General features: G+C 39.0%; 1 protein-coding gene across 1 annotated transcript in view; it reads right to left on the reverse strand.

Moving 5' to 3' along the window:
• Positions 1–3,367: 3,367 nt before the first annotated feature.
• Positions 3,368–22,070, reverse strand: part of LOC134326690 (inactive phospholipase D5) — a 97,044-nt gene continuing 78,341 nt past the window's right edge. Inside the window, 8 exon segments of the mRNA XM_063008873.1 lie at positions 3,368–3,662; positions 5,028–5,118; positions 6,948–7,122; positions 10,405–10,532; positions 14,403–14,600; positions 18,197–18,324; positions 18,761–18,869; positions 21,221–21,398. Coding sequence (XP_062864943.1) covers positions 3,394–3,662; positions 5,028–5,118; positions 6,948–7,122; positions 10,405–10,532; positions 14,403–14,600; positions 18,197–18,324; positions 18,761–18,869; positions 21,221–21,398 — 1,276 coding nt within the window. The 3' untranslated portion in view covers positions 3,368–3,393.

The following is a 22,070-nucleotide window of genomic DNA, read 5'->3' on the forward strand; positions in this document are numbered from 1 at the left end:
TACCTACCTCAGAAATAAAAGGGAATTCATTATTTAGATAAATAAAAGATCATAAGTCATAATTTGACTTCAATTTCATTTTTTAATGCATTTTCTCCCCATTTTCCTCACGATTTAGCACACTAAATTTTTTGTCTTCCGCTGCTGAGAGATACCAGATTGCATCCCTGGAGAGCACATCGCTGTACACGCCTCTTTCGACATGTGCACAGCCCTCCTCTTCTCGCCCCTGCATTCTGCACAGGCGTCTCTTCCGCCAATCAGGGTCCTTACACAGAGTATGAAGACCCACCCACCCACACATAGTCCGGCCCCCACCCTGCAGATATGGTGGCCAATTAGTATCTGCTGCAGGCACTGACAATTATGCCCGCTAGATGGCGCCCAGCCGCCCGGTGGCAACACTGAGTTTCGAACTGAGGATGCTGGTGTGCAAGCAAAATATCCCACTGCGCCACCTGGCGCGCCTTCTTCAATTTCATTTTGTTTAAAAAAATCGGGAAAAAATCGTACCGTGAACCCAGTATCGTAAATCCAATCACATCGTGGGTAGAGTGTATCGTTACATCCCTATAGGTTACATTCTCAAAAAGATTCCAATTCCAAAATTCAAAACTCTATTTCCAGCATCAAAGGTACAAAATTTAGACCCTACAGCTCCAGTTCTATTACCAAACGTTTTGAGCTTTGTTACTCCAGGTACCTGTTTAGGTTTGGTACCAAAAGGATGTAATGGTACTCAGGGGCAGCACTGGTCATTGACCAAGTGACAATATGTGATGAACATATGTTATGTTATGCATAAGTAACAATACTCGCCTTAAGGCTTTGGTATGTGCTATAGACACACTGCTTCCAAATACTCAGAACATAGTGTTATATAAAAATATAAAATTCCCCTTAGAAAAAAAAGGAATGAAAGGATCTGAGATGAAAAATTCAATGTGCCACCAAAATGGCAAGACAAAATGCATTTTCCCATGGGAGAAAATAAATAAATAGAAAAATATACATTCTCTGTTCTGAGCATAACACTGTGGAAGGATGTACATGAGTCCTAAACAGCTGCTTTAAATACTAATATTGGCTAAAATCTTACTTTAGGAAGTTGCTCTGTGCTATATTCTTCTGAAGAAAAGTGTTTCGCCGTTTTAACATTCACGTCAACAGTCCTGGTTGGTTAGAAAACACATAATATAAATGAGGTGAGATATAAAAATCAGTGCATGGCGTACACACATAGACAATATGAAGAGTATAGAAACAGCCAACAGCTTATACAAAATGCTTATAGATAAGCTGGTGACCTTCAGTATCAAAATAAATACATACATAAATAAGGTAAGTGGAAAAAATAATTAAATAAATAATTAATTAACTAAATATAAATAAATACATACATTAAAACCGTGTAAATACTATTCAGTAAGTTATTTGCTCATCATGACAGACCTAACCCTGTAAAAACCCTTACGATGCTACTACAGAGGACTTGCCATAATTTTTATTTATCTTTTTTTATATTTTGTTTATGCATTTTCTCCTCTTTTTTTCTCCCTTTTATCGCGTCCAATTGCCCCATTGCATCATGCTTCCTCTCCACCAATGCCGATCCCTGCTCTGATTGAGGAGAACGAAGCTAACCCACACCCCTTCCGAAACACATGGGCAGCAGCCGTATGCATCTTAACACCTGCACTATGACGAGTGCAGTGCAGCTCAGCGTTGTGTACGGAGAGACACACTCTGACAGCACTCTTTTCTCATCTCTGTGCTGGTACCATCAATCAGCCAGCAGAGGTTGTAATTGCACCAGTCATGGAGAGAGAGACCCCATCCGGCTTAGTCCCGCCCATATCTGAACAACAAGCCAAATGTTGTTCATGTGGCCGCTCAGCCTTGGCCGGTAAGGCAGAGCTGAGATTCGATACGATGTATTAAAGATCCCAGCTCTGGTTCCAGCGTGTTTTTACCGCTGTACCACCTGAGCAGCGGACTTGCCATGATTAAAAGAAAACTAAACTGCATTAAAAAAAACTGGTAAACCTAAAATGTGCAACTTTAAGGATTTGGTTTCCAACTGTTACTACGTACACTTTTAATACCTGTAAAAATTCCACAAGGTATTTCACCAAAATAGTTAAATGTTTTTTGATTGGCCCAATAATGCATTTATTCTTTGAATTTTATTACAAGTAAGTTTTAAGTAAAATGGTTTTGTTTCTTTTTTTAGTACAATGTGGTAAATGCCTGTTATTCATAAGTGCATAATCCATAAATAACACTAAAAATTACTGAAGTATTTCTGTAAGTACAATAAGACAAAATGTGATGCTAAAAAAGTTAGCATCTCAATTGTCGCTAATGGGTAGAAGCAGGTCCAAAATCCCATTTAAAAAGTGCTTACGATGGCCGCTCAGGTGGCGCAGCAGTAAAAACACACGCTAGCGTACCAGAGCTGGGATTTTAAATACATCTATTCAAATCACAGCTCTTCCATCCAGCTGGGCTGAGCCGACACATGAACAACGATTGGCCTGTTGTTCATACAGGGGTGGGGTATTAAGCCGGATAGGGACTCCTCGTAACTGATGCACTACGACCTCTGCTGGCTGATTGATGGCGCCTGCACAGACGCGGGGAAAGAGTGCGGATCATGTGTCTCTCCGTACACAAGGCCGATTCGCATATATGCACTCGCCTAGTGTGGGTGACAAAATGCATACGGTTGCTGCCCACGTGTCAGAAGGGGGCGTGAGTTAGCTTCGTTCTCCTCAAATCAGATCGAGGGTCGGCATTAGTGGAGAGGGAGCGTGACGCAATCGGGGAATTGGACGCGCTAAAAAGTCGGGAGAAAAAGGGAAGAAAATGCATAAACAAAATACATAAAAAAAAAAAAAAAAAGTGCTTACGATTTATAATTTTGCACTGATTAGGATAACATATAAATGTAAAAATATATGGTGGCAGGTGTTCCGCTAGATCAGTGGTCCACAACCACCGGGCCAGGAACCGGTACCGGTCCGTGGGTCATTTATGACCGGGCTGCACAGTAAGAATAAATAATTAGAGATCGTTACAAGAGCAATTACATTTCCAAAACTCTTCGGGTGTTACTGTCTCTTATCACCACTAGGTGGGAGCAGCGTTTCGTTGCTTCGAAAAAAGCTCAGGACTAAATCCTCCCGCCCCAGCCGGTCCGTGAAATGATATCTTATATGAAACCGGTCCATGCTGCAAAAAAGGTTGGGGACCGCTGTGCTAGATCATTCATCATATTTCCCTTAAAAGTGTTTAAAAAAATCTATTATAAACCGCTGTCAGGATGAATGATGTGGTACTGTATATGTTATGATTAACACACCACTCACGCCATTTATTATAAAGCAGGCCTTACAGTGAGGCGTTTGGACTCTCTCCCTGCTCTACATGACCTGTACGACTTTTTAACGTGTCACTGGGAAAGACAGAGTTTGTGCTGCAGGTGGGAATCTTGTTCGGTTGGAGAGATTTAGCGTAAGAAGAGCGCCAATCTCTATCAAACACCCTCCTCAGCTGTGCCACCAGTGTGGAGTTTCTCTCCATCACACCTTTCAGCTGGTTTACCACAAGTGCTGCTCCTGCGTTGTACAAAAACTCATCCCCGACCCAATCTAAGTTTCCTGTCAGGAAAGAAAAGACAATCAGTCATGCTAAAAAATCAATTTTAGAGAAAATGACTGTAACAGTTTTGCCAAAGAAATAAAAATCACATTCAGCATTAGTTTCTGGCCTTTATTACTAGAGATTTCTAACTGTGGGTTTTAATGATTATTATAAATGTGCACAATTTAAAGACCATAAATATCATGATGGCTGCAGGACACACACAGCAATGAACTGATAGTTAATACATATAAACAAATGTAGAAGTTTCATTTAAAACTTGATGATTGGGTGCTTTCTGTTTAGATAGCATACAATGCTAACTGTTAGGTGTTATTAATGCTAATTGTTATAACTGTTACTCATTGTTATTAATACAAATGGCCAAAGCTTTCACTATCTGTTATTAATGCTAATGGTTATAGCTTTTTTTAGCTGTTAATAATGCTAATGGTTATAGCTGTTATTATCTGTTATTAATGCTAATGGTTATAGATGTTATTAGCTGTTATTAATGTTAATGGTCATAGCTGTTATTATCTGTTATTAATGCTAATGGTTATAGCTTTTATTATCCATTATTAATGCTAATGGTTATAGCTGTTATTATCTGTTATTAGTGCTAATGGTAAAAGCTGTTATTATCTGTTATTAATGCTAATGGTTATAGCTGTTAGTGTCTGTTATTAATGGTAATGGTTACAGCTGTTATTAGCTGTTATTAATGCTAATGGTTATAGCTGTTATTATATGTTATTAGTGCTAATGGTAAAAGCTGTTATTATCTGTTATTTATGCTAATGGTTATAGATGTTAATTTCTGTTATTAATGCTAATTTTAGAATTGTTATTAGCTGTTGTTAATGCTAATGGTTATAGCTGTTATTAGATGTTATTAATGCTAATGGTTATAGTTGTTATTATATGTAATTAGTGCTAAAGGTTATAGCTGTTATTATCTGTTATTAATGATAATGGTTATAGATGTTATTAGCTGTTATTAATGCTAATGGTCATAGCTGTTATTATCTGTTATGAATGCTAATGGTTATAGATGTTATTAGCTGTTATTAGTGCTAATGGTTATAGTTGTTATTAGCTGTTAATACAACCTGTGGGTTTTCTGCACTGCACTACAGAACCTGCTACACTTTTGTTTATACTTTTTCTTGATACAACAACTGTTTTGATATAAAACACAGGCTAATTGTTTAAACCAAAGCAGGTTAGCTTTTTTTTTTTTTATTTATTTATTTATTTTTTTTTTTTTTGAAAAAAAAAAGAACTCTAATAACAGGCCACAGTAGGAGCCTTTCAACACAACTAACAGGTAGGAAAATGGATCTGAACATAAGGAATTATTAAAATGTCAGTGAAATCACCTATGTACACAGAGTTATCTGTCACCATGTATCTGTGATGGTTGATGCCGAGGGGAGATCCATCATCCAGCACTTGTGGACTAAAGAATCTCTAAATAAAGAAGATAAAAACAAATAATTATAAGAATTTTCACTTTTTTTTATACACATTAAACAATGTGATCAATTATTTGAATTATTTTAGTACCCAAACGGCATGACAGTAATGATTTATTCCATGTTACATTTGAGTTTTCTCATAACAGTTATTTCTGGTTGGCTAGAATGTTAATGGAAACTGGAAAGTAAGAACTGAATACATTATCTTATGGATCTGCCTTCAGTCACTGTCTGTGAGAAGTTTACCATGTTCTCCATGCCCCCCGAGGTACTTCAGTTTTCTTTTACCTCCCAAAAACTGGCTAGTAGGACTATTAATTACTTAATAAGTAAACAAACAAGTAAATTAATGTGATGCCCTGCAATGAACTGAGGCCCTGTTTAGAGTGTATTTCTATCTTGCACCCAGTATTTTGGTGCAGACACCAAGCCCACTGCAACCCTGACTAGAATAAATAAATAAGTAAGCATAATGAGCATTACTCTTGAAGACCCGGTGCAAAATTAGCAAAATCAAATAAGCAAAGTGAATTCAACTTGTCTCAACTTGCAATAACAAGTACATGTCGAAAGGGGGCACACTGATCTACAAATGATTCATTGCACGTTAAAGTCATGTGACTGAAGGTGTTGATTTTGTACATTTTAATGTATTTATAGTTGTTTGTTATGCTTGCTTAATTTACATTCTACCAATATTTAGTTCAAATAGCTTTATTAAAGAATCACTGCATGAACTAAATATAAAATTGTACACAAAAACCTTCTGACAAGTCAAAAGTTTCTATAAACCTTTAAACAACATCTTCAAGGGATTCAGAAAGTTTTCAGACTATCATAAGCTGAACATCTGATATATGACTGTGACATGCCTAATTAGGTTGGCCACTTTCCCAAAAAGTAGGACATCAGACCCCAAAAAGGAGGACATATGGACACCCTATAAATGTATGGACACCCTATGCGTGACTGTTATGAAGCAGGCACAGGCATGCACATTCTTTGTGGAGCTGGGGGTTGAAGTACCAAGAAACGGCAAGGCAGATTTGGTGAGTACCCACCAACATTGTTCTCACAAGGGACAAGCCACAAACTCTGGTACAGGCCAACAGAAGAGCTACTGTGGCTCAAACTGCAGATCATTTTAAAACTGGTGATGAGGTGAATGTATCACAACAAACTGTCCATCAAACTCTTATGTGTATGAGAGGGGGGGGGGACTGGAAAAATAAAGGTGGTGGGGCCAAGGGCCCTTGTTAGTAGCCCGAGGCACCTGTACAGAAGTGGAGAGACGTGGATATCAGACTGGCGTCACACGCGATTCCACCAAAGTTTGGGCAAATAAGAAGGGGTTGGTGGACTGCGCACATGTTAGAGAGAGGGTGTGATAGGCAAATATACCCTCCTTGAATGTGATCTGGGTCCCCAGCAGAGAAAGACTAATTGGCTACACTAAATTGAGAGAATAAGGGTGAAAATAATATAAATAAATGTATTTATTTATAGAATAAAGGAAGAGAATGGGAGTGAAAATAACAAAGTACAATTCATATTGCTTGATGTAGTGTCTCAAATAACTCCACGTCCCTGCAATGTCACATCAATAATGTAATAAAGTAAACTAGCTTTTTTAGTAGTGTCGCATGTTATGAAATGTATTACTCTGCATTCAAATTAAATGTTGATACAAGTAAGTATCAACGTTTAATTTATTAATACTAAGCCAGTGAGAGCCTGCAAATTAATTCGAGTTCAAATTTCACATCTGTATCATAAATTCAGACTAAATGATGAAACCATGATGAAACGGAGTGTACTTACGGCCTCCACAGAGCAGTTGGCCGTGTTCGTGCAAAGATTTTGCAGAGACCACAGGAAGTTGAAGGTGAGCGGGTGCGTTTGTTCCCTGCAGCTTATCAGCAAACGCAATTTGATGCGTTTCAGAATCAAAGCCTCACGCAGAACGCCATCAATACGGGACCAGTACTTGTTCCTGCTATAAAAAAGTCATAGTAATGGTTGCATTAGCAATGTTGGTTTCATACAAGGAATTCAACAAATAATTATTTTCTAGAGTTATGGTGCAAACCTTAATACCTATAATGTGGAAATCTCACCATATGATTGGTGGGCATTCTATTCCCAAAGGCATGGGCATGCGTCATTTTATGTGGCCCGCGAGAGCTTAAAAGACGTATGATTGATGTGATGGTTCGAGTAGTTACAGAGACGTACTTGGGACACCTGCGCCTTCAAGCGGCAACCATTGACATTGTAGTCATGGCAACTAACTTTAACTTTGCTAAGAAGCCAGGTCACGCTTTAGCGGCTAAAGAAAGCGGGGTAACATCAGTCAGTAGCGTAAACAATAATAAATAAACGTTAATTCTCTTGCAGTATAATACAGAATCATCGTCTGTAAGTAGTAGACGTTTATATTCTCAGTTGTTTGTAAATGTTTAGCGAGTATGTTACAGCGTTTCAGTTACAAATTTACCGTAATTCCGTAATTAAATACAGTTATCACCGTTACTATAGCAATTAGTATTTATACACAAAATGCTAACTCATTAGTGCTATTTTACATTTGGTTTAATTTCATATTGTACTAGATGTAACACTTAACTACAGCTATGTGTGTGTACTGTATTCAGTTTTATTGTTTCTATTGTTTGTATTTTGTAGTTTTACTCCATTCTGATGCACACAGTGTACAGTTGGGAAGCAAACAAAACCGACCTAACTGTATTTTGGAGGGAGTCGTCTGTCTGTCTGTCTGTCTAGCTGAGAAAGGGGGAAACACTCTTAGCGAAGGCAGAACAATTGTCTTAAAATAAACTGCATCTCTCACAATGCATGCCGATTTTGTGACCTGCAAAGTGACCTCATCCCGGCACTAGATGATGTTGAGAAATATTTACAAATAATCCCAAAGTGTACAAGAAGTGAAAATTGAAGCAGAAGGAGGTAATTTAATGACAGATGGGAAAGTGAATACAAGTTTGTGCTTCAGGAAGAGAAACCGGTACGTCTCTTGTGTTATGAGGCTGTGTCTGTGGTAAAGGAGTACAATATAAATGTAGATATACATTATACTGTACAGTATATACAGTATAAATTTGATATTTTGACACCAAACACAGAATTTAGCCTGCAAGAAAAAACACAAATTGTCCAAGACTTAAAAGGCAGACTGCAATCACAGCAGGATACAGTACAATCGGCCCTTCAAGGGCCACCATAATTCAGATGTGGCCCTCGGCGAAAATGAGTTTGACACCCCGATCTAGATGTTTAAATGCGTTTGTAGGAAATTGAACTACTTTAGTCAAAAGAACATTCTAAAGGTCAATTACTGATGTTGGACAAATAAGGTTTGGCTTGCAATCAACATTTCAATTCATCCTTAAAGTGTTCAGTGAAGTTGAGGTCAGGGCTCTGTGCAGGCCACACCCAGCTTGTCAAACCATATTTTTTCCAATGTAATTCAGGAATAGGCCTTCCAGAAACTCCTGCCAAGTGACCATTCATTTATTATATGATAGCAGTGATTATATCCTTTCTGCCCTTTCATGAATCCAATTTTGCCTTTTTTTTCTTCTATATTGTGAAGTTATAAAAACAGACCTTAGCTAAAGCTAGAGCTGCCTGCCTTTTTAGACTTTTAGTGACTTCCTGGATGAGTTGTCACTAAGACCATGGAGAAATCAAATTAATCACTTTTCTAAGTTTCCTCTGTTTTGAAATAATGACTCTCACTGTGGTTCAGTGGATTCCTAGACATTTACAAATGGCTAAACATGAATCATTATTGGTGTAAAAGCATATTAAAAAAATTGTGTTGCACCTTACCGGAAATGTTTTGTGGTTCAGGAAAGGTTCCATTTGCAGATTATTAAACAAGTTGGACATTTTTAATTTCCTTTGGGATCAATAAAGTATCTGACTCTCTATCTATTTCTATCGCTAATGTTTAAGGTTTTTTTATATGTATATATATATGTTTGGTTTATGCATTTTCTCCCCTTTTTCTCCCTTTTAGCGCGTCCAATTGCCCGATTGCATCACGCTTCCTCCCAACAATGCTGATCCCCGCTCTGATCAAGGAGAACGAAGCTAACCCACGCCCCATCTGACACATGGGCAGCAGCCGTATGCATTTTGTCATCTACACTTTGACGAGTGCAATGCAGCTGAGCACTGTGTATGGAGAGACATACCCTGACAGCACTCTATTCTCATCTCTGTGCAGGCGCCATCAGTCAGCCAGCAGAGGTTGTAATTGCATTAGTTATGAGAGAGTCCCTATCCAGCTTTAATATCCCACCCCTATCTGAACAACAGGCCAATCGTTGTTCATGTGGCTGCTCAGCCTAGCCGGCAGGCAGAGCTGAGACTCAATACGATGTATTCGAGATCCCAGCTCTGGTGTACCAGCGTGTGTTTTTACTGCTGCGCCACCTGAGCGGCCATGCTTATGGTTTTGAATGTCCAACACATCTCACGTCTAAATACCTTTTTATCAGTTTTGTCTTATAAACATAACATTGTTTCTGCTTATAAATCATGAGTTGTTTTTATTTATTACTATAATTTTTAATAATGTGACCAGGTTTGACCCACATTTTTGTCACTTTGAATTTAACAATGTGTGTTTAGATGAACCACTCTTCTAAGTTTTCTCTATTTGGAAATAATGGCTCTCACTGTGGTTCAGTGGATTCCTAGAACTTTACAAATGCCTTAACATTATTCATTATTAGTGTGAGAGCACATAAGAAATTGCTTTGCACCCTTTCGGGAATGTTTTGTGATTTAGGAAACTTTCTATTTGCATAGATCTGTCTTGTCTGTCTGTCTCTCATTCATGTTTATCAATTTTGTCTCATAAACATAATATTGCTTCTGCCAGGTTTGACCCACATTTTTGTCACTTGGAATCTAACAATGTGTGATTAGATTAACCACTTTTCTAAGTTTATTCTATTTGGAAATAATGGCTCTCACTGTGGTTCAGTGGATTCCTAGAAGTTTACAAATGCCTTTGTAAACTTAAACCATTTAAATATTTAGATTTTGATACATTGATAAATATTTCAGAACTATTCCATATACTCACCTGAAGTGCATCCAGTTATATAGATGTATTCATTGTAAGGTAAATTATTAACACAGTTTAGCTAATCAGCAGGGTAAAATTTTTTGCTACATTATACTTTTACTGTGCTTAAATAAGCCTTTAAGTTTTAATGTTGTTGCGTGAAAAAACAAGACTTACTTGAGTCTAATTAAGGGCAGATAATCTGTCACAGAGATGTAGATGAACTGCTTGGCATCTAGAATGACTTGGGCAATGGCATCAATGTCCCTGGTCCGATTCTTTGGGCAGAAGAGGTTTGGTGAACTCTAGGGAGCAGTAATACAAAATCAGCAATAGCATGAGCACAGTACAGTAGTTTGTCTCTCTAAACTTTATTTTTATTTTTTCTAGAAGTTTCCAGCTATAATAATTAACTCTACAAACCTAATTTCAAAAAGTTGGGACAACTTTTAGCAACCTAAGATATTCAGACACAAAGACTTAATTTTTCCCTGCTATAATCCATTTATTGACAACAAAATGAAGCCTATAAAGAAAAGTGCACCCTCAATAAAGTTAAACATTGTGGAGGATCCATAATGTTGTGGGGTTGCTTTGCTGCCTCTGGGACTTAAATAAGTTACAGGAACAGTAAATTCACAGGATTATTAGATCATTTTAGAGCAAAATGTGCTCCCAAGTGTAAGAAAACTAGGTTTAAGTCGAACAAAATGGGTCCTAATTACCCAGAACACATCTAAAAGTACACAAGAATGGTTAAGAGTCGTGGATAGAGTTGAAATCTTATATTTATCATTGTTTGTCTGTTTGTTTATTAGGATTTTAATGTCATGTTTTACACTTTGCTTACATTCATGACAGGAACGGTAGTTACTCATTACACAAGATTCATCAATGTAATCAGTCATGGACAATTTAGTGTCTCCAATTCACCTCACTTGCATGTCTTTGGACATGTCTGGGAGGAAACCGAAGAACCCGGAGGAAACCCACACGGACACGGGGAGAACAAACTCCACACAGAAAGGAGCGTCCCACCTGGGGATCAAACCCAGGACCTTCTTGCTGTGAGGAGACAGTGCTACCCACTTAGCCACCGTGCCGCCCCATTTTATCATTGTATATACTACTACAGGGGCAGTGGTAACTACTGGACTAGTAATTGGAAGGTTATTTGTTCAAGACCCACTGCCACCAAGTTTATTAAGGGTTTATGAGCAAGGCCCTTAACCTTTAATTGATTGCATTGTATCAGTCATAACTCTAAGTTGATGCCATAAATATAAATATACATATTAGTTATACAGCAAAATGTTAAACATTTGCACCATATGCACATGATCATCGTGCCTTTCACCTTGAGAGAGACAGAGTACTTCTGGGAAATAATGGAAAGGTTCTCAGTATACAGAAATAGCTCAGAGAAGCATCCTTGATCATGAGAAGAGTGGCTCTAATCCAGAGATTGATTACAGCTGGCAGGCTCATCAGGACAGTAGATCATATTGCTCAAAACTTTCTTTAACATGTTTAAAGGTGCCATTAATCACACATTAGCAAGATGCAGACAAAGCTCCTCACTAGCAGCTTTTGTTTTAAGTATGTGATTTAAGTGAGCTTTACTTAAATTTAAATAATACATTATACAGTACTTATGTCCTAAAGCCTCTTTAAGTTTATTGTTGCAATGTCCACAATAAAGCACAAATGTGAATTGAAACCTGAATAACAAATAAATCAAATTCTATAGTTTCAGAGTTCCCTACCAAGCCAAAACACATAAATCCAAGTGCAAAGAAAGGTCGTCTATTAATAGAAATCCATTTTCCCCATTTACAAAATATGAAGCAACAGCAAGGTAATATTTTAGTAACATCTCCCAGAGCATGATGAACATGACCACATTATCAACTTCAGACCTAAAGGCCCACTTCTCTCAACCTAACAGCTTGATAATTAGCTACTAAACTACAGTCAAGCCAGAAAGTCTGCACACTCTTTCACCTTCTCCAAGTTTTATTACATTACAGACTCATTTTTTGTCACAAAATTCTACACAAAATAGCCACAATGACAAGGTGAAAGCAGGTTTTTAGACATTTGTGCTAATTTATTAAAAATCAAAATGTACACAAGTGTGCACACCCATTTTGTTTTCACTGATACTGCTTGAGAAGTTTCTACAATTTAATTGGAGTCCACCTGTGGTAAATTCAATTGATTGGACATGATTGGGGATTGACAACACCTGCGTATATGAGGTCCCACAGTTGACAGTGAATATCAGAGCAAACTCCAAGCCATGGGGTCAAAGAATTTATCTGCAGACCTCAGATACAAGATTTTGTCAAGGCATAGATCTGGAGAAGGGTACAGAAAAATTGCTGAAGCTTTACAGGTCCCAAAGAGCACAGTGGCCTCCATCATTCGTAAATGGAAGAGGTTTGGAACCACCAAAAATCTTCCTAGTCCTGTTGCTTATTATCAAACTGAGCGATCGGGGAAGATGAGCCTTGGCCAGGTAGGTGAGCAGGAACTCGAGGGTTACTCTGACAGAGCTCCAGCGTATCCTTGTGGAGATGGGAGAACCTACCAGAAGATCAACCATCCAGGCAGCACTCCACAGATCTCGTCTTTATGGTAGAGTGGCCAGACTAAGCCACTCCTTAGTAAAAGGCACATGACAGCCCGCTAGGCATTTGCCAAAAGGCACCTAGAGGACTCTCATACCATGAGAAACTAGATTCTCTGGTCTGATGAAATCAAAATGAACTTTTTGGCCTGAACACCAAGCATCACATCTGGAGGAAACCAGGCACCACTCATCACCTGGCTAATGCCATCCCTACAGTAAAGATTGGCAATGGCAGCATCATGATGTGGGGATGTTTTTCAGCAGCATGACCGGGGCGATTAGTCCTGATAGAGGGAAAGATGAATGCAGCTAAGTACACCGAGATCCTTGAAGAAAACCTACTCCAGAGCGCTCTGGACCTGGAGACTGGGGTGAAGGTTTACCTTCCAACATGACAACGACCTGAAGCACACAGCCAAGAGAACAAAGGGGTGACTTTGGAGAAAGTCTGTGAATGTCCTTGAGTGGCCCAGCCAGAGCCCAGACATGAATCCAATCGAACATCTGTGGAAGGAGCTGAAAATGGTTGTGTACCAATGCTCCCCATCCAACCTGATGGAGCTTGCAAGGATATGCCAAGAGGAATGGGCAAAAATGTCCAGAAACAAGTGTACCAGGCTCGTAGCTTCTTTCCCAATATGTCTTGAAGCTGTAATTGCTGCCAAAGGTGCATCAACCAAGTATTAGGCTAAGGGTGTGTACAGATATGTAACCTCTAAATAAACCATTTATGTCAGTAAAATAAAGTTGCATATGTTCTAAACCCTGTTTTCACTTCATAATTATTGGTGATTGTGTGTAGATGTTTGAGGCAAAAAAAGAACTCAATCTTTCACTGTAATGTAATAAAACGTGGAGAAGGTGAAAGCGGTGTGCAGACTTTCCGGCTTGACTGTAATAGAGGGTTTATTTCTTTTATGGGAGTATTTCCTCACTCCACAAACTAAAACATATTAAAATTGGTAATTTTACATACTAAATTTTTTAATAAAACAATGTATGTGGGCTGCTCAGGTGGCGCAGTGGTAAAGTACTCTAGCTCACCAGAGTTGGGGTTTCGAATACATCGTATCGAAGCTCAGCTCTGCCTCTCCGACTGGGCTGGGCGGCAGCATGAACAACGATCGGCTGTTGTTCAGGGTTAGAGGGTAAAGAAAGTTGGATCATAGGTCCTCATAACTGGTGCAACTGCAGCCCCTGCTGGCTGAATGATGGCGCCTGCAAAGGGCTGAGGAATAACGCTGGTAGGGGTGTGACCCTCCGTACACAGTGCCCGTCAAGTGTATGAACTCCTCTCGTGCAGGTGAAAAATGCACTGTACTGTGTACATGACGGAGGGGGCACATGTCAGTTGGGAGGCGTCCTTAGTCAGCGGTGAAGGGTCGAATCAGTATAGAAGATGCATTCAGGGTAATTGGACATGACTAGACTGGGGGATAAAATTGGGGGGGAAAAGTGGGAAAAATAGTAAATAATAAAAAAATTAAAAAAATTAAAAAAAACAATGTATGTGTCTGATAATAAGTAACTCTGCACTCACTGAAAAGTAGGCATCCGCGTTGGTGCCGTTTAGAGAAAACGACAGAGTTTTTTCATCGTTGTAGAGAGCGGTCAGTCTCTTGGACCATATAGCTGGAACAAAGTCTCTGTACTGCAGCTGCCAGTACAGACTGAAAATCCTGTGCAGATCCAACACCAGACAGCTGCAGTTATAAATGATGACGCCCAGCTCCTTCAGCTAGAACAAAGCACAGGGTTACATTTCATTACTCTACATATCCAAAAGTATGTGAACATCTAAACATTACATAGTATCTGTGTGTTTACTAAAATAAACACACATACACCGACCAGGAATAACATTATGACCACTGACAAGTGAAGTGAATAACACTGATTATCACTTCATCACAGCACCTGTTAGTGGGTGAAGTGGTCAGTATCTATTAAAAGTGGTCCAAGGAAGGAACAGTGGTAAACCGACGATGGGCTCATGGGCGGCCAAGGCTCATTGATGCACATGGGGAGCGAAGGCTGGCTTGTGAGGTTTGATCCAACAGATGACCTACTGTAGCTTATATGCTGAAGCCGCAGACCAGTCAGGGTGCCCATGCTGACCCCTGTCCACCGCTGAAAGCGCCAACAATGGGCACGTGAGCATCGGAACTGGACCACGGAGCAATGGAAGAAGAAGACATTTTCATTTACATCACATGGATGGCCGAGTGCGTGTACGCCGCTTACCTGGGGAACACATGGCACCAGGATGCACAATGGGAAGCAGGCAAGCCGGCGGAGGCAGCGTAATGCTTGTGTGGGTTTGTTTAACTGGGAAACCTTGGGTCCTGCTATCCATGTGGATGTCACTTTGACACGTACCACCTACCTAAGTATTCCCTGATGGCTGTGGTCTCTTTCAGCAGCATAATGCGCCCTGCCACAAAGCAAAAATGCTTCAGGAATGTTTGAGGAGCACAACAACGAGTTTGAGGTGTTGACTTGGCCTCAAAATTCCCCAGATCTCAATCCAATCGAGCATCTGTGGGATGTGCTGGACAAACAAGTCCAATCCATGGAGGCCCCACCTCACAACATAGAGGAGTTAAAGGATCTGCTGCTGACATCTTGGTGCCTCATACCACAGCACACCTTCAGGGGTCTCGTCAGGTCAGGGCTGTTTTGGCAGCAAAAGGGGAACCAACACAATATTAGAAAGGTGGTTATAATGTTATGCCTGATCGGTGTACATATTGCATCACAAATAATGTTGTTATTAATGAATATTCTAATGAAAAATGTAATGAAAACATGCATTTTGCCTATGTGTCCAGACTTTAGGAACACCCTGTATAAATCACTCTTCAGTCTATTTTGTCGATGAACTGGTTAGCAGTGGGTGTGACTAAAATAGCTGACCGCACTAACTAGAAGAAGTATTCACATACTTTTGGCAATGTGGTAAATATTACTAGGTGGGGATGGACTGGTGCCAATGTAAATCTGTAACCTACAACTGCCCTATTTAAGCAGACATATTGTCCATAAAAGAAGCAGCTAGTTCTAAAACTGAACAGGGCGCAATAATAGAAACTGGCAATATTAATTTTACACATAAAGATCCACCTGTGGGGCAGAGACTGGGGTACGACATGAGGTTATTTGATCAGAGGGTGTCAGAAACTCCGTAATCTCTTTTAATCTTCCCACAATTTTATACACTTTGTCTAAGCTTTTTGGCACCAGTCCCAGGCAGGGTGCAGACATGGTATTCCCTATTACAAAGTCCTCTAAATGAGATCTGACTGAGATATTCTCAGAGGTGGAGAGAGTTTTTTCCTTTAGCACTCAGCACATCTTCTCCAACCTTCATTAGCATTTCAGATGCAGGAAAGTACTCTCTGTACCCTCAAATGTCACACGTCTCGATATCAGACGTGAGTGCTTGTTGCTTTGTGTGCTTTTATTTAGTTTATTCATCCACAGTGATTGTTTTATCATTGAAAGTGTGGTGGTGGGCTGTGATGCCATCCTAAAAGCTTACTGACAGTACAGATCAGCTATTGTTGCATGACTGACAGGAATAATACAACTCTCATCCAAGTAGCAGATAGAATCAGCTTCAAGCTCCTGTTCAGTGATGGCTTGTGGCATAATTTGGGCTCAGATTTGCAAATACTTTACTGTTGTACCAATATCTGTAGTTGTCATGGTATAAGCAGAAACAACACTCCACGCCAGCTGTTATCAAAATCTTATTTCATAACAGCTTTTTTTCAAGTTTGAGTCAGCGCCACACCACTCATATTATTTCTGGTTATGTGTTATGTATTGATTTGTAGTTTGGCTGTCATTTTTGTCACATTTTATATATATATTAACAGATTTTGTCACTGGGGGATTAAACTAAAGAAAAAGGGGATACAAATATATAGCTAATATTAATAAGCAACACTACACCACAGAGACAATAGACAGAGATAAGATAAGATAAGATAAAACACTAGTGTATTTTGTTAACATATTAGTGCAAATACGGAAATGTGCTTTTCTCTACAATTATTGCCACTTTTGGGAAAGATGGGTAAAAAAAAAGTGTAATAAAAAGTTTGTTGGCAGCGCCCAGGTTATTTCGCTAGCACATCAGCGCCGAGATTCTGAACTCCTTGGTTCGAAACTGGGCGTTGCCCCTGGTCGGCTTGGGCGCCATCTAGCAGGCATAATTGGCAGTGCCTGCAGAGAGAGATGACCAAAATATGTGGGTGGGGTCTTGCTGTGTAAGGACCCTGATTGGCGGATAGAGGCGCCTGTACAGAGTGCATGGGGGGAAAAGGGTTCCGTTAAGGGCTGCGCGCGGGTCAAAGGAGGCGTGAGCAGCAATATACCCACCTCAACTGCAAAAAACGGGGATCCCTAGCAGCGGAAGACAAATTGACTACACTAAATTGGGATATATATATATATATATATATATATGTCTGTTTGCTTAATCTCACACTAACCTTTAAATAAAGTTAAATTATTTCAGAAAATAAAAAAAACCTTGCCAGACATTTAAACAAAACCCTGTCTCAAACTGATTGTCAAAAGTTTTGTAAATTTGGATATGTGATTTCCTCATTCTCTCCTATCTTTATTCAACTGATGTAAGTAGAAAGAAAATATTTCCAGTGTTTTTACTGATTAACATTTTAGATTTGATGCCTGCAACACTGCAAAAAAGTTGGGACAGAGGCAAAATAAGATTTAAATATTGAAAGTTTATAGAATATTCAAGTTCCACAAATTAGTAACATGTGAGACACTTTGTCCCAAACTTAAGGAGAGAATTACTAATCAGTTCAAACAGAACATTTGAAAATAAAACATTGCTAGTAATTTAGTTTTTCACTATCTAATGTTCATAATATAATGAAAAGATGCAGGGAATCTAGAGAGATCTCAATCTGTGTAGGGCAAAGACTGTTGTCAGTACCCATGGCATGAGTGACTTGCAAACTTGTGAAAGTACCACTGACGAAGAGGTGTATATTGGTATTTTAGTGAGACACATTGGAAAAAAAAGTAATCACCCTAGTGGTCTCTGACCCCTGGGCAATGGGCAAAAGGTGGTGACACAACACACCTCACAATTTGAGCCACACTTTTGTTGGTCTGTATCAGTCACCATAGCCTTCATTTATGCCTCCTGGAAGCCTATTATCATATACAGTATGTGCTGCCTTTTAAATTAAAAATTCAATCTCTCTAAATAGTTAACATATTTCATGAACTTCTTCATCAAGGGTGCCAATATTTTAGGAGCGGACTGTAAATGCTGCTAAATGGGTTTATTACCTTAGACAGAGATCTCCAGTCCATGCTAGCACTGCCAATGTACAAGTGCTTTCTGTCCACCACCCAGAAGGAGGAAAGGAGGTGGCCTCTGGTGAGGGCTGTCATGTTCAGATCATGCACTTCAGCACCTACAACAAGAGACAAAAGTTAAGAGACTCCATATAGCAATGTGTGCATGACTTCCAGTTAACACCAAATGGTCAGTTCGTAGGAACAATCAAAACAGTTGAAGGACAATCACTATGTGACACTATGGCTTTATATAATGGACAAAACTGGACACTGGTTTGAATAAAACCTACCTGGGAGGAACTGTACTTTAAAGTTACAGAATTTCTTATTTGTGGAACAAAAATGATACTAAAACACAACTGTGGTTTTATTATATATTTTTATGGATATAGTAAGAACAGCATTGTCAACACTAAGGAGAGTGTATGTAAGAGAATGCAACAGGACTTAACATTTTTGACAATTTGCCACTTGTCACAATTAAATTCAATTAAAAACCTGTGCTATATGCATAACATTAAAATAACAGAAGAACTAAGATGTTGCACTGACCGTAGTGAGAGAGCAGGATGAGCTCTGGAGACTGTGGGATTCCGCTGGCTATTTTTAACTGAACACCATCAGCTTTTAGTCCCATTAGTCGATGAAGTAACAGTTGACTCTGTGCACAAACACAAACAAGCCAATGCTAAATAAATAAATCATGAGGGGCACACCTGCTGTAAAGATTGACTGAGAGTTTGAATCACAGAATCATGCCCTTTTGCTATGCCTCCAATGGAAATGCAGATGACAGAGAATGCTGATTAAAGAGAATGCCACAAACAGTCTTTAGCTTTGAATTTAAATGATGTCCATGCCTCAGTGACACCTGCACACTCTGCAAGGCTGCTGTCTTTTAGTTTTCGACTGGCTCATATGCTCGTGTCGTCAATGTTCTTGTGGGGCAAGTTCATGTCCTCCTGAATTTTTCACATTTATTAGGGAACAACACAGGCTTAGAGCTCAGCAAAATGTGATGTAACAAAGGTGAACAATGTGCATAGACATATCAAAGCCAGTTAGCAATTACACTTAAATAACTGGTTGACTAAAGATGAGTAAAGATGAGAGCAGTTACAGTTTTATACAGGACCAGGCTGTGGAAACCAAAGTTACTTTACAAAATGATGTAATTTACAAAATATACAAAATAGAAATATTACATTTACATTTTCTGCATTTAGTAGACGCCTTTATCCAAAGTGACTTACAGTATTGTGACTAGGGATGCATCGATACCATTTTTTCCCAACCGAGTACGAGTACAAGTACATGTATTTCTGCACTCGCCGATACCGATACCTATTTAGAATGATGCAATCTGGATCATTATGGAATAGTGTAGTTTTTAGTGTAAAATAGTGCAGTGGAACAGACATCATTGAGAAAGCTTCTGACAAGCTAACGTAAACGTTCATTAATAAACGCACGTAATTAACGCTGTGCACATCATACATGCGATGCGATTCTGCTGATTGAAATATTTACTTTAAAAAGATAATACAGTCCGATCCCATCTGAGCCGATTCTATCAGCACATCCATTCGTGGTTCACTTCGGTAAATCGTAAACGACTCTGAGTCGGCTCCCGCTCTGTGGTAATAACCAGTATAATTAAGCCTGAGCTTTATAATGTAAGCGAGTCACACAAAATGTTCTGTAGTATTTGGTGTTTATTTACAACCGCATCATTCATTATAACAGTAAAAACGGAGAATTGACTGAGAAAAGAAACTTACGCTGTGCTTAAAATGAGTCGACTCCTGAATCACTTGTATCGACACTGTGAACAGAGTATTGAACACAAACACGTCCTATAACAGCGGTCGCTGCTTTTGTTACCGGTTATCTTCACTGTTAGCTCTATTTTGAAGGTTTTTTTTGTCAAACGGAACTAAATAACATTAAACGTGCGTGTGAGCGTGGTCAGTGAGAATAATTCAATCTGTCTCCCGTGGGTGAAAAATGAATTGCTTTAGTTTTAGAAGTAAAAAAATCTCGTAATGTCACGCCACCCCCCCCCCCCCCCCCCCTTACCATGCCACTTTAAGATCCATCTAGGTATTAATAAGGTTCAACAAAACGTTTAATGATACTTTAAGATCTAACAGATCCGTCCTGTTCTTTTGTTTGCTTATATTTCTTTAGGAGGAAGATGTAAATGTCTTCCAGTGAGACATGGATAATTAGGAAAGCGCACTTAAGAGGCAATTAAGCTTTTTTATTTAGCACTGAAAGCACCATTTGTGCAGAATTGTACATATCAGAGCTATTGTGGGTTTTGTATAAAAATATGATTTGCTGATGCTGTAAGGAATATTGCTCAGTATGTGTTGGCTGAATAATCAGGTTTTACTGGAGGAAACGAATGGTGTTGTGGGATGAGCTCACCACATTATGGTTTCATTAGGCTCTGGTGGATTGTATGACAACAGATGATTACATTAAGCAAGCAACAATTCCAGTTTTTGATAACTCACTGTTTTAACATGTGCTGATCTATGTGTTAAACAAATCCTCTACGATCCCTAATCAATTTAGACTGAGATTTATTGCAGGAAACATACGCACTACCTCAGACGATTAGGATCTATGCAATCATTTGCAGCCCTAAGTGCAATTTTCATCCCGCAAAACAGCTACATGGGGAATCCATTAGAACGGCATGGTTCCATTCATTCTAATGAGCAGAGCCGTTCAGCATGGCAACTAAGCACAGCTCAGTAAATGTGATGGAGCTCATAATAACCACCTCCTGCTGGAGAATCTGGGCACATGGAATTGTTTGAGGGCAATTTAATAAACAATCCACTAGAGTTTAGTGTGAAAATGAGAAAATCAGCAGAAGCAAACACAGTCATGTGAAGCACAAGCTGGAACATCACTGGTTAACAAATCTAACCTAATAAATTCACTGGTTTTGACTGTAATCAGCTGTAATCAGATAAATGAATGTAAATACAGACGTACCTGCTTGGCTTGGGGAAAGCGAGACTCAGGCTCTGTAGAATTTAGATCCCACCATGGTGATACAATCTCCACTGATCTCTGAGCTTGGTCCAGAAGCATGTTGAATCCATCAGTCAGTGGCACGGTACCCTCATGGGAAATGGAAATGTCTTCTGGAATATTTTCCACCAGCACTACCCTGGATATGAGAGCATAACGGTGCCTTATTACTGGGATTGTATAATTTAGAAACTGCAGCAGGTAAAACATTACATTTTAACTGATCTGAACTTTTTATAAGCACACTAATAATCTAACTAAGGTCATGTTCTGGCAGGAATTTGATTATTTATATGGTCAAACACACAGAATGTATTGATCTTCTTACTTTGATTTTTTCAAAGTAATCTGAATAAGCTGCCTGGTTTTCTGCCCAGTAATCAGTTTATTAAATTCATGTATACTGAGCTGAACAGATACAAACCAAAAATTAAATTATTCTCTAATACTGAATACAATCCAAATGGGTTGAATCCAAATACTGAATACAATCTAAACACATCTGATGATATTAAACTAACCTGGTAACAGAACCTAAATACTTATTTTCATTCGGTCAATATTGAACTGCACACTCCATCATTAAAATGTCTGAATCAATATTTCCCCATTGTGTGATATTTAAACCCACCTACAGAGCCAAAATGCTTTATCCTTAGCTTGTTAGAGAACTACAGCTGCTGTTGGAATACACAATTAACATAAGAATATAATTCTATTTATTTTCCTCAGGGATGATCTGTACTGGAAAGATTAGATTTGAACAGAAAATTTAAGATGTATGTGTGTCTGCACTGATCAGCCATAACAT

This window comes from Trichomycterus rosablanca, chromosome 14 (assembly GCF_030014385.1).
Source record: "Trichomycterus rosablanca isolate fTriRos1 chromosome 14, fTriRos1.hap1, whole genome shotgun sequence".
NCBI classification, from domain to species: Eukaryota; Metazoa; Chordata; class Actinopteri; order Siluriformes; family Trichomycteridae; genus Trichomycterus; species Trichomycterus rosablanca.